General features: G+C 38.9%; 1 protein-coding gene across 15 annotated transcripts in view; it reads right to left on the reverse strand.

The window, feature by feature from the left end:
• The window catches only part of RYR3 (ryanodine receptor 3), a 630,986-nt gene that overhangs the window by 519,731 nt on the left and 97,359 nt on the right, over positions 1-13,896 (reverse strand). For all 15 annotated transcript variants that reach the window (XM_050954773.1, XM_050954774.1, XM_050954771.1 and 12 more), the window contains exon 2: positions 8,969-9,088. In XM_050954773.1, coding sequence (XP_050810730.1) covers positions 8,969-9,088 — 120 coding nt within the window. The remainder of the gene's footprint in view (positions 1-8,968; positions 9,089-13,896) is intronic.

Genomic DNA, 13,896 nt, shown 5'->3' on the forward strand with positions numbered 1-13,896 from the left:
ACAATAAAAATTCATAGGGTCCATCTCTCAAAGAAAGACACAGGATCTCAGCCTCACATTAAACAGGGCAACCTGTAAGGGTCACCTCTTTCTCTGGAAGACTATATAAAGGACATAAATACTGGAGGGAGTAATGGCAGCTAGAGATACAGGTCTTAGTAACGTATAACCAACAGTTGTTTTTATAGGATTACAAAAGCATACCATGAGAACTCCCCTACTTTCAATATAAACAATTAAAAGGGCCAATCTCCCTTCAAAGTATGTGTGATGGGGTGTACTCCCCACACTGACCCTGAGAAATAAATTAGGCCCAATTAAGTCTCCAAGCTACACCTGGAGGGGGAGCCAGGGAGCAGGCATTGATTAATTAATTAATTGGGCAGGGATAGATAGGGCCTATAAAAGCCCGGAAGCTGGCAACAGAGGCACAGGAAGGCAGACTGCAATCACTCCCTGGGAGGAGGGAGGTGTATTGGGACTATAGCAGATAGTCCAGAGTTCCTCCCTGGGAGGAGGGAGTTGGAAGCCTGGCAAACCCAAACAGAGGAGAAACCAGGAAGGTAGAAAAAGGCTCTGGGGAATAGCACCATGGAATAGCAGTGCAAACCTTGGTGCTAATCGGAGGGCCTCTGAGCTGAGACCCAGAGTAGAGGATAAGCATAGGTTCCCCTACCAGCCACTGGAGAACGTGGAACAGGCCAGGCAGAGGACAGCGGACTGCCTGGAATTATGTGTCCTGAAAAGACTTTGTTACACCATCCTGGAAGGGGAATACATATGGTGACCCAGCCAGAAGGCCAAGTCATGAATAGAAGGCTGCAGTTCCTGAAGTGAGAAGGTTCTGCAGAATGAGATGACAATGGGGGAAAGAACAGAAGGAGGTGTGGCACTTAGCTGAGTTAATCCCCAGGATGGCCAGGAGGAGGTGCCATCTGTGGGGAGTGAAACCCGTAACAGCATACATGCAACTCCTATTAATATGAAAAGATGAATAAACACATCAGAGGGAGAACAGATGCCAAGATTTAAACCTTAGTTATGTATGCTTTTTTATCTCATCAGAATATAGAGGGAGTTTTGGATTAGGTGTAAGTAAACAGATTCATATCGTGGGTGCAATTACAATTATGTACTTTTATGAACTTGTGATGTAGCTACCTGACAAATTATTTGTCCCCTTCTTTTGGCTTTTGGGGCCTGAAATGGGAATAAAGGACTGGAGAGACACCACCTATAAGCAGCAGCAATGTTGGGAAATTTCAAGTGGTACCTCTGAACTTGAAAATACACGCTATTTTATTTTAAAGAACATTTAAAAGAGGTGGCGGGAAAGCAATTTATAATAAGCATACTGTGGTAACAAAATGGATAGACTACACTGACTGAGTCTCAATATGTCAAAGAAAAATACAAAGTGGAGAGGAATCTCTCCCCAAAACCCATATGAATTGCTTGGGGTTCCATATATAAATTCAGAAATATACCTTATATATGGGGTCCTAGTTAGAGGCTAATCTAGCAAGAGAAAATTTCCATGCAAAACCAAGATGGACCGTACGGCAGGTTTGATGCAGGAAACCTGTACACAGGGAACAGAGCTACCTAGAGGGAGTTATATTTTCTCCGAGACTTGAATATTAAGTTTTAACAGTATTTTCAATCAGACCTTCCAAGCAATGCAAATAGTTATCATCTCCAACACTCTTCACACTGGATACACCTTGTTTTTCTGAATGAGGTGTTAAGATAACATTGAACTGGAACTGTTCAAAACAGCTTTGGAGACTGAAGTCTTAGAAGATTTTATTTATTTTCTTACCCAAAAAGAACTGACTGAATCCAGATCAAATCACTATATTTTAATTTGTCATCAGTGTTTTGAAGCCAATCTGCCACATATCATGGCAGGATGCAGTGTACTAGTGAGCCAGAGCTGATATGAGAGATAGTATGATTAACTTGATATGAGCCATACAGTAGCTAGAGTAATTGGGGGTGGTAGGAGGGGAGTGGCAGTAGTTAGAGGAGGAAAGAAGATTAAATAAATAATAGTAGAAAAGGGGCCAGATTTTGTTACATTTAGCAGTACTTAACATTTTTTTTATTCTTAGAACTCAAAATACTTTACAAACATTGTGCAGGTGAACACATTTGTAACCACCAAGTAATGGCCACCTCTAAAGAAGAACACAGAGTCCACCAGTCCTGGGCCAGTCAAGCACACAACAGCTTTAACAGGACATAGGACAAAACCACCAGAACAACTTTCAAAGGAACCCATACTTGAGTCAGAGGTGCAAGACACATTTCTTCAGTCTCATCAACACTGTGGTAAGTTATGCACGCTGCACCAAGAGTGACATTGATGGAAATAAAACCTCACAAGGGAGATTAATTTGAATAAGCTTTAGGAAAGTTTTCCCTTAATGAAAGTGTCCCAGCCAGCCAGTCAAGACTGCACTGATTGCAAAGAAGGAGAGATGGGACTGAGACAAAGTTCACATCTGGATCTGAGTTTAACAAAGTTGAAACATGTTCATACCCAGGGCTTGTTTGTTTTAGTGTTGGCCTACTATGATTTTGTAGCCAATCATAAAGTTCAGAGCTGGATCTCAGTTTCCACCAGTTTAGGTGGTGTTTGGATCTCCATTTGTAATAAGTGGTGCGGCAAGGCACTTCCTCTGTCCTGCTGGATTTAGCACTTTTCCCTCTGGCAGCGGGGCAGGGGGTGGGGGATGTCAGCCCCACTCTGGACAGTGTTTGTCTTCCCCCTCTGTATTTTCTTATCAGTATTTTCAAAGTAGAAGGGAGAGTAGGCCCAAGAAGTGCTGCTCCAGCAAACAAAAAGAAACTAATTTATAAACACAAAAAAGGAGGAATAAACTTTCCCTGCCCCCTCACTGGGGGGAGGGGAGCAGTGTTGTCCTGTTGTAGGCCTCGGGGTGTCAGTCCTTCCCCTAAACAGACACTCAGCTTTGGTTGTTTCCCGTGTAGAGAAGAGAGCAGCCTCTCACTCTGGAGAAGCTTATCTCCCTGCTGCCACTAGCCTTACAGCAGCTTGTGTCTCCTCCCCCTCTCTCACCAGAGGATGGATATTTAAAGGTCTCAGGCAACCCTTAATTTGAGTCAGGTATGTCTAACTGACCTGAGGCAACCCCTTTTCAGCCTATAGGAAAAAGGACCTTTATCATTCTAGGACTAACATACCTGCGTTCCACCACTCTATTGCAGTCCCCTTCCGGTTCCCTGCTTTTCACCCTTTGACCTGCACATCCATCCCTGTTTTTAGCTTTGTTGTTCCTTGTATCTATTTAAGTCCCAGGCTCAGTAGCTCCTCCCCATAGGCTGTGGGAAGGGCCATTAGCTGTGGATGGGCTCACTCCTGCCCACTTCCCGGAACTGGACAGGACCACTCTATTGCAGCTGCCCAGCCTGCCTTTTTCAAGTGCCCATCTCTACATCTTCAACAAAGAAATAAACAGTTATTTGTGATGCATATAATAGTTTCATGAAAAAGTGATCCAAGGGAAAACAAACTGCTAAGGATAACAAAAATAGCATCTATTACTGTTTTGCGAGCATGGAGCTAGACAGTGAGGATTGCTGAGGTACAACGAATGCATAGTGTCTGCTTCTAAATGCACTATGGGACATTTTTCAGGCTAGGAACAAACTACTGGACAGCATGGAAATGGTAGAGTTCTGCATATAAAGTATATGCCATACACAAATAATGAGCAGAAAGACTACAATTGCCTCTAAATAAAAAAATCGTTATGTGTTTCTGGTATTCCTAATATGAGTAGCAGCAGCATACTAGCAGAGATGCAAAAGGAATATTAATAGCTTGAGGGGAGGATAAACTACAAAGATGCTGTAATATTTCACGGTCACGTTTCTATGTTATAAACATTTATGAACAACAGTTTCATTTATAAAATTTTGAAGTTTTAGTTTTGCATTTATCATCATAATTGTTTAATTTAATTTGTCTGAACAAATGTTTGAGCCAAGGCCAGACTGAAGCTGGATGTGGCCTGGGACAATCAAAGTCACGAGGCCAGGAGGTGCAGCTGGAAAAATATCTAGGGACTGAAAGCGTTAGGGTGGTTTGCTCAATGAAAAGTACATTCAACTGTACCTCAGTTCACCTGCCTAGAAAATACTATGTTGGAAATAGACCGAAACCAGTCCAGAAAGGACAGGGTTTAAATTATTCTTACATTCTAAGACATCACATTCTCCAACCCTCAGAATCTTGCTATGTGTCTACACACCAAAGTAATGGACTGTTTTTTTGTTGTTGTTTTTTTAACAGGTGAGCATCCAATGATTACAGATTGAAGCTTTTGGCCACAGCTGTCCTGTAACTATTCTCCTCCTCAGCGGACACATAATACCACTTCATGCTCCTTTATTCTTTCATTTCTTCCTGTCTGTCTGAGTTCATATGTTAAACTTCCTTTTTTACATGAAACTGGCTTCCTGAGACTCCTTCATAAAATTATTTTCTTGTACCTCCTGTCTTAACTTGTGGCAGAAATAGGAATAAATGGAAGCTGTGAGCTATATAGTTTGGCATGGGCCGGCACTAGCAATTTTGCCGCCCCAAGCACGGCAGCACGCCGCAGGGGGGTGCTCTGCCGCTCTCCAGTCCCGCGGCTCCGGTGGACTTCCTGTAGACGTGCCTGTGGATGCTCCACCGAAGCCGCGGGACCAGTGGACCCTCCGCAGGCACGCCTGCGGGAGCTCCACCAGAGCCGCCTGCCACCCTCCCGGCAACCGGCAGGGTGCCCCCCGCGGCATGCCGCCCCAAGCACGCACTTGGCGTGCTGTGGCCTGGAGCCGGCCCTGAGTTTGGCCTATGCAGATGCAACTATTTCTACTGTATTGCAGCTAAATTCTGCGGTCTGTCACATTAAGAGAAACATAGTTAACTAGACTCCTCAACTGCTTCTAGATTATGATTTGAATGCAATGCAAGCAGTTTCCTGCATAATAAAACTTCAGACATTGTGCCTAAAGGAAGACTCTTGTAGAAGGTGCGCTATGCTTACCAGTCAAGCTGCTAGCCCACAGTCAAAGCTGGTGCCCAGCAGATTATTGATTTAGTGGGTTTACCTTTAACAGATATGAAAATTATTATGTTTTGCCCTTGAGACTGAGGTTTAAATTTATTTGTTATTAGGAATTCAATCCATTTTTCTACAGGGAGAAAAGACATTGGTGCATTGCAAATGCAGGGTTTTTTTTTTTATAATAGGTGTTATTTCTTAAATCAGTTGGCTTCACTGCACTGAAATACTGTAGCTTTACATCAGTTTAGAAGCAAAGAACAGCTACACTGAAATGATATAATATAGTTAGCTCATATTGTCTAATAGTTCTGCTGCTTTGGTTGTTTTCTATAAAAATTCCAGAAATTTTTCACTTCTGGTTAATTATTTTTTCTAAATTTTAAGTGTCAAAACATGTAAGAGATTGTATTTACATGCATAACTTCCACCAGTTTGAAATGCAGATGTCCTAAAAATGTTTTGAATGAGGCAAAGTAATAATAGAGAAAATACCTACAAGCCCAGATACAGTTAATTCACAATTATTCACAAACACCTTCAGGAAGTACAACAGGGGCTGCACACATCTCCAGGTATTGCTAAGATAACACAGCAGTGTGACAAGTTAAAATTACCTGAAATTATTATACACTCTTGGAGAATCAATTCAGTGCAACAGGAAGAGTTTTGAATAACTTCCAAAGGAATATAGCATCTGATGTACTTATTGAGTTCTAATGTCTCTTGAGCAGGAGGGCTATTCTATATTACAGTCTTTCTGTCTCAGCATTTTACAAGAAGGATTACTGTAGCAGCTGCTGCCCAGGAGATTAGAGAATTTTCTTTTCTCGTCATTAAGCTACTAAGAAAGTTTTGCTGTGACTCACTCTCTCCTTCCCTTATAGGCTATTTAGATATGTATTCCTCATGATGCATCCAAGGTAGATGTAAATTTAACCATGAAGCTGGTGCTCCTCATTCTGGGAATAAAGAATGAATGTACAATTTTGTTTTATTTTTCTGTTCCACTGGCACAGGAATGGAAAGACACCTGAGCTTGTGGCTGGACACTATTTAGTGACACATACTGAAATGAGGGTTCTGCAGCAGAAGGAAGGAGGGAAGCTTTCTGATTTACTAAAAAGAAAAAAATAATCTGACTTTGAGGACCCATGAAAATCGATGGTCAAGATGGGACCAGTGGGTGAAGAGAAAACTGCAATTTACGGCATACTGTAGTTAGTTCCCCACCCTTGACCATGGGCCATTACTTTTCAGTGGATCAGAAAGCTTCCTCACTCATTCTGCTACTATCACATTAAGCACAGTGTGACTGGTTCTAGGATTTCTAAAATGTTCTCATCCTATGTTCTACATGCATTTAAAAACATTATACATATATTGATACACAAATCACTGAATTTTAATTCAATATGCATTTGTGGTATAAATATTAAAACTGGTCCCAAAATTGATTGAACAGTTTTCCCATCAGAAAATATGGTTTCATCAAAATTGAAATGTTTAGCAGGAATAAGGCAATTTCAATGAAATTTTTGCAGGAACCATTTAAAAACTATTCAAAATCAAAATGCAGCATTTTATTTTAACTTTATTGTTTCATTTCATTCTGACTTTCCCACTGTGTTTCATTTCATTTTGACTATTACATAATATTATATTTAATATTTTGTATTAGATTATATTTTCACATTATCAGAATGAAAGTTTTACATTATGAATACGTTCTGGTAAGGTCATTTTGAGATTGACTTTTCATCAGATTTTGAAATGTAGGAATTTTCTATAGCATGAAAATTCAGTTTTCCAAATCAACCCTAATATACACACATGCACACACACAAAAGCTGAATGAAAAGCCTCAACACTAACAACTTTGCTTTCTCCTCAACTCACCCCTTCTTAAAAGTCTGGGAAAACAGCAAAGATATGGAGTGAAACTATAGCGCTGTGGAATCAATAGGAGTTTTGATACTGATTTTGGGAGTGGATGGGAGGCAGGATTTTGTCCTTAAAGAATGAGGCAGAAAAGAAGGTTGGAAGGAAGAAAAAACTGGAGGCAATTTGTAGAGGAAAGCAGGGACTGAGAAACTTTTCCCTCCTCACTTTAAAGGAGCTAGAACGCTCAAGCCAGTTCTGAGTGATGGTGCTAGATATGCTTCTAATACACAGTGTAATCGTTATTTATTTTTATGGACTGAGGTTTGTTTCCACTTCTACGAGAAATTTATTTAAAATGTAAAGCTTTCGGAAAAAAATCCTCTCCAGGAAGCTATCTGAGAATTTGTCAGCCCATAGCGCTAAACTGACTTTAACCAGCAAACAATTTCTCATTTCATTTTCGCCCCTAAAATTATCCTGTGTAATGGTGATCCTGTGTAATGGTGATGCCATTGTACAAATGTTCTTGGAGGAAAAACAAATAGGGAATAAGACCAACAACCACATAAAGATTTTAGACTAGTATTCTAGGGCCCTAAAGCTGATGTAGTTTCACTAGGTCCTGTGCAGTTACAGATTCTATTCTTCTTTTCCCTGAGTCCAGGGTGAGTGACTAACACATTGGTGTCCTCAAATCTTGATTGGTGTCCTCAAAGATTGAAGTGTCACCATTGTTAGACATATTATGCTGCATTTTGAATTGCCAATTAATAGATACAAAAATTGATGATGATGATGATGATGATGATGATGATGATGATGATGATGATGATGGGAGAGAAAGCCTATGCAGACTCAAGCACAACTTAAACTCCATAGTAGCATGGAATTCTGAGAGAAGCCTATTATTAAAGCAGGCTAGCAGTTTTAATTGACACATTTGTGAAAACTATTACAGATCTGTAATACTACCCATGAGGAAAAACACTGTGATTCAACTGTTAGGATGCAAAGAAATGGAAATGAAACAACAGCGTGACTTTTCCCCTTGGGGTTAGAGACCAGGACCTTTCATATTGATCCACTGTGTGCTTACATTCACAATCTCTGGGTTGACAAAGTTTCATTAGGGAAGATTCGGACAGATACAATTCTAAAAACAAAAAGATAAGAAAATAGGAAGAAGGAAGAGACGAGAAATGAGTGCAAACGTGCAACATATTGGAAGAGAAAAAGATGCAAAGGACAATAAGAGATATTCCTCCACATCACCTTTTCTTTCCCTTAACTCCTTTCTGTTTAATCCAACTTTCCTATTTTCTATCACCATATCTTCTTCCCCTACTCCAAACTCTTCTCACTAGCTCTCTCACGCGTCTATCTCTTTTGCCTTTCCTCATTTTGTTTCCCTGTTGTCTGTTTTTCATCCACCAACTTTAAAAGTTACTGAATTCTCTTCCATGGGCCAGTGATTGTCTGCGGGGCTTCTGATCTGCTGAGCCAGCCTTACAGGAAGCGGCACTTAACAGCAATCACTCAGAGGAGATGGTGTTTCTGGCCGTGCCAGTCCAGTATATTAGAACAGTTGAGACAGAAGCCATAGTAGGAAGAAGTTCATTATTAAACTTTGATTAGTAAACAATTCTGGAAGGTGAATTTTCAAGCTACATCACCAATTTCAGTATAGTTACAGTAACAGATTTGAAAATGGTGAATAACATCTAAAAAACTACAGCATGCCTTGTACTGTCCTAAAATTTTGCCTCCTGACTATACAATGATGTTTCAGCCATGCAACTCCCCTTCCCATTAAAAAGGCAGTTGGCAGCAAAAGCTCTGACTTGCCAATATACAAATTGAGCAAATCTCAGTGAACTAGAAAATATTCCCTCAATAGTTTATACTTATATACTATATATTAAAGGGTATCTAGTTAAATTTATTCATAGCCATTTGGTAGATCATCAACTACCCCAGCTGAGAGCATTTACTGAAGTAATTCTTACTTTAGCTTCTGAAGTTGGTTCCAAAAAGCACAGGCGATTCCCAAGTCCCTCAGCTGCCAAGCAGAACTTTCGTTGTTCTTTCTGAATGTTGGCAACACACTGAAGTACTACTTCATCATCCTGTTAAGAAACACAAGAACCAGTGAGAAAATATAAAATACCTATAAGGTTTGGAGCAATGATATATGAGCTACATTATTACAAGTCTGGGATTTTGCATCTGTTTAAAGTTTGCAGTGGTATTGTATCTGTGAGAGTCCCAGGATATGAAAGAGACATGGTGGGTGAGATAATATCTTTGATTGGACCAATTTCTGTTGGTGAAAAAAGACAAGCTTTCAAGCTTTACAGAGTTCTTCCTTAGGTATTACCTCACCCACTTAGCCATCTATTTAAAGACAGTCATGCATCCATATTTTCACATGCACAATTAGAACATGAGGGCTTTAATCATATAACAACTTTCTAATCAGGGACCAGGTTAGGCAAAAGTGCAATACATCATGATTGTATGGGGCTAAATTGTTTTGAAAGTTTATTTTTGTTTATTTTAATTTCCTCATCTATAAGTACTTTTATCTGGAATAGGACATAAAGAGTGCTTTGCTAACAGTTTAAGTGAACTGAGCAAAATAAAAGAGAAAGGAAAGCAGGTTTCTGCCTAGCAGTAGGTAAAATGAACAACTTTGAATTTGTCCTGATTGGAAGTTATGTAGACTGGGATAATTCCATCCAAGCTAAAGCTTACTTCCCTGAGCTAACAAGAAAAGAATCCAAGTCCTTTGCCAACATGTCTTTGAGTCTGAGAGACAACTTTGGCCCAAGTTCACCAGAGGAGGAAGCAAGTCTGAGATAATATTTAAATTTCTCAGCTCCATCAACTGCCTGGGGGCGTTGAGGAGGAAGCCCCCTACAGTAGGTTCAGGTGATTTTTCCAGACGAATTTTCAATATACTCCTGTGGAAATACCAACATTGCAGGGTAACAGTATTGGAGCAACAGCCAAGAGAGTGCAAAGATTTTTTTCTCCAGGATATTTTCGCAGTATGTTCTATGATAACAATTAAAAAAAAGCCAGCTTTTCCCAACAGTTTTCAATCGCTTAGATAACACACTTTCCCCTATTCTTTGGCTAGACAATATTTATTGCAAATGGTTGGCTAAGGCTGACTTCAAAAACTTCTTCTCTAGCAACTCAAGATGCATAGTGAGTAGAAAGGGAAAAAATGAAAATCACTTGTTCACAATCTTGGTAAATAAAAGGCACATGAAGTTAGAACTTCCTAAAGCATTTCTTTGGTGTCAACAGGAAATACGGGATGTAACTGAGTTTGCCTTTACTAATGTACACTGTTGTGTTCTCTGCCACACACAAGTAATTAGCTACATTTGGGACCCAATCTACAGTCCTTGCTTAAACTATTGACTGCAAGAGAAATGTCACCTGTGACTGTAAGACTGGTCCAAAGTAATCGCAGTTGCAAAAATCACAATGGGCACTTTTAATCAAATGATATGGTTTCCTGGACTATTGCTATTGATGCTTCAATCAAAGCCATGTGACAAGAAGGAACCCCTGCCACCACCGCCCCTCCCATTTAATTTAACAACTGCATATTTAATAACTCCAAAAAGATAGTAAAATATCTGGTGGAAGTAGCAAATCCCACAGGCAGCCATGTACAACAGAGAATTAGAATGATTCTAACCTGGGACCTGAGACACCTGGGCTGAATTCTTGCTCTGTCAGAGACTGCCTGTGCCTAGCCAAATCACAATGTCTCTGTGCCTCAGTTTCCTATATGCAACATGGGAGTAACAGCACTTTCCTTCCTCGCGGGGTGTTTTGAGTTTAACTACATTAAAGATAGTGAGATATTATGGTAATGAGGGCCATAGAAGTAGCTAAGACACATAATCAATTTATATTACAAATGACATCTTTGTAAAAGAAAATAAAGTGGTAGCTTTAAGAAGGAGGGACTGGAGATATTCACCACTATACACAAACTATTTTTGGGATATCATTGTTGTTCCAAACTACAGCTATAAATCAACTTGTGAGGCAGTGAAAAGGGGCAACTGTTATCTAAACTGAGGATGATAGACCAAACAAGGTACTTAGCCAATATCTGAGTTTTTCCACTGCATTAGAAGTTCCCTGGCTATGGTATCGCGCATATTCTGGAGTGATTATTATTTGTGTTTGTTTTAAAAAAAACTAAAAAATTATTGTGTCTTGTTTACCAGTACACTACAGTTACCATTTAGCTGTACAATTTGAAGACACATTAATGCCTCACTTAATTTTAAAATCTTTGAGCGTTACCAATGATCAAAGAGACATTTTATATCTAAAAGGAAGCTTTTAAACCTTCAAAACCCAGGGTCCACAAAGACTCAGTCCTCACAGTACAAATCTCCAAGATAAACAATAGACCAGAAAAGGAGGAAAACCAGTTTTATTTTCTTCAAATTTAGCTTTATGTGGACAATTTTACTACCTAATTATCCTATTATGCTTGATATATTTTTTAAACGTTTTAGGAATTACTGTACATCATATTCAGAAAAGAACACTTTATAAGTAACCAGAGTTCTGCAAACCCTTACTCACTTCTTAACTTAGATGAAAGGTGATATAAGCATGCCAAGATAGCTTAGTTGTGGTTTTCAACCCTTTTAGGATACACCTGCCTACCGGCAAATAATGTAACATATTTCAGCTACCAGGTATTTCACAGTCCATCAAAATATACCATGTAATAAATGCCTACAGGAGAAAAAAAAGAGGATAAAATAAGAGAAATTGGATGAGTCAGTGTCCCACCTAGCTACAGTGTTACACCGGTGTAAGTTATTCTGGTCATGCAGTCAGCATGTGGAGATGTTATGCAACAGGTCACTTGCACAGATATGATCAAAAGGCAACATTGCTGCTTCTTTTCAAGTACTGTATGCAGGTAAAATGCTGCATTACCTAAGTAGTAACACAGATAATGCCACTACAAAAAAGAAAGATTTTAATCTGGGAGGGACAAAAGGTTTTTGACCTTGGAAATAAAAGGAAGTCACTGTTACATTGGGAATACAAAAGCAGAGCATGCTTTCATCTTTTTACCAGATGGCTACTCTCTGCTTTGTTACTGTTCTTTTCAGATAATTTCTGTGGACATCTCTAACTAAACTACATGACTGGCTACTATATTTAAGACAGAGCATTTGACAGTTGATGACAGTCCTATAGTTAGTTTCGTATATCACCAGCCACACAGCTTGTTAAATGATACAGAATGCATGTTCAGCAATTTTCATTTCCAAGTTTTTTTTCCCATAGAACATATTGTATTGCCCACTGGGAGACAGGCAGCATATTTAAGGCCATATTAATCTTCCTTTTTGTCACAATACTCTTCTATAATTTCCTCCATAACGTACTCTTCCCTATATCCTCCAAATTCTTCAGTACGGAGATAGTTGCTACTTTCTTCAGTTAAAAAAATAAAAAAGCAATCCAGTTTAATAGTCTACTATTCAATAGTCAAAGAGTGTCAGATCAATAACAGAGGTGGACATATATTTCTACCAAAAGTTTGAGAAAGAAAAAGAGTGAGATATAAAATGAAAATACAAACATATTTTCAACATTTTCTTCCATATACTCCTGTATCAGTCCTCCAGTATATGTGCCCTTGAGAGACTCAAAATCAAGCTAACAGAGACTAAAATGTCCAATACCCAGGGTTAGAATAAAATTGAAGTTTGACACAAACTATGTTTATTGCTGGACAATTTTAACATATTGATAAAATAGAGCCAGAATTGTTTTTATTTTATTTTATTGTTTTTAAACATTCAACCTGCTGTGTACGTTTAGCTATGTGGATTATATCAATATATTACATATACTATATTAGTAGAATACAATACATATGAATAACAGAGGCATTAATTACAATAACTCCACAGTTAAGATTGTGTGATGCAGTTAAAAGTATGGATTTATTCCCACTGATATTAGGAAAACTGAACTATTACCTTCCCAAACACACACTCCTTCCTCTAAAAAATTTTTTAAAAAAGCAGAAAAATTTAGTTTGGGAAAGTTATGTGATTCAGTTCAACAAAGATGAAAAAGTGAAAGTAATATTGACTTATTTTGGGAAATTTTCACAGGTTTTATATTGTTTCATTGGGCTCCTGTAGTTAACAATGTAATTTAGCAACCTCAAACTTCTAAGTGTAGATATTGATAATGTCACCAATATAGGTTATGTGCTGCATTAAATATTCACACCATGAATTATTTTTACATTTTTCACCATACCCTTTTTCACTTATACCACAGCACTTGACAATAAATGGATTTTACTATGGATGAGAGAATACTTTTCACTATGATGAAGCTAGGTATATAGAGTTTTAAGAAGTAAAGCAACTGTGTGTGTGGTTACTACACCTTTATGGTCTGGAACATTCTGGACTGACAAAATTCCAGAAGACATGTCAGTCAGGTACAGCTCAAATTACAGACTAAACAAAAGAATGGAATGTGCTGCACTGTAGCTTGTAAACAAGGACTCACTGTGCCAACTTGATGGTTCCTATTTTATGATTTTTTTGAGGTTATAGTTATCCAACTAAAATCACCATAGATAAGGGCATGAATCAGTTATTTGGCCTGGAGACAACAGAAGTCAATATAAAACACAATTATCCAAGGCTTGAGCCAGGATTATTGGGCACAAGACAAGATGTTAAAGTAGGTCCCAGCCACAGGTAATAACGACTCTCCCTCTCTTCCCTACTACTCCTCACACATCCCATCTGGCTGTCCACCAATCTTTTACTTGCAGAGGCGCAACCCCCTCTTTGCTTCTGCCCCTTAGTTTTTAATACATCTTCTTGTCCAGCCCAGCACACACACT

This window comes from Gopherus flavomarginatus, chromosome 5 (genome assembly GCF_025201925.1).
Source record: "Gopherus flavomarginatus isolate rGopFla2 chromosome 5, rGopFla2.mat.asm, whole genome shotgun sequence".
NCBI classification, from domain to species: Eukaryota; Metazoa; Chordata; order Testudines; family Testudinidae; genus Gopherus; species Gopherus flavomarginatus.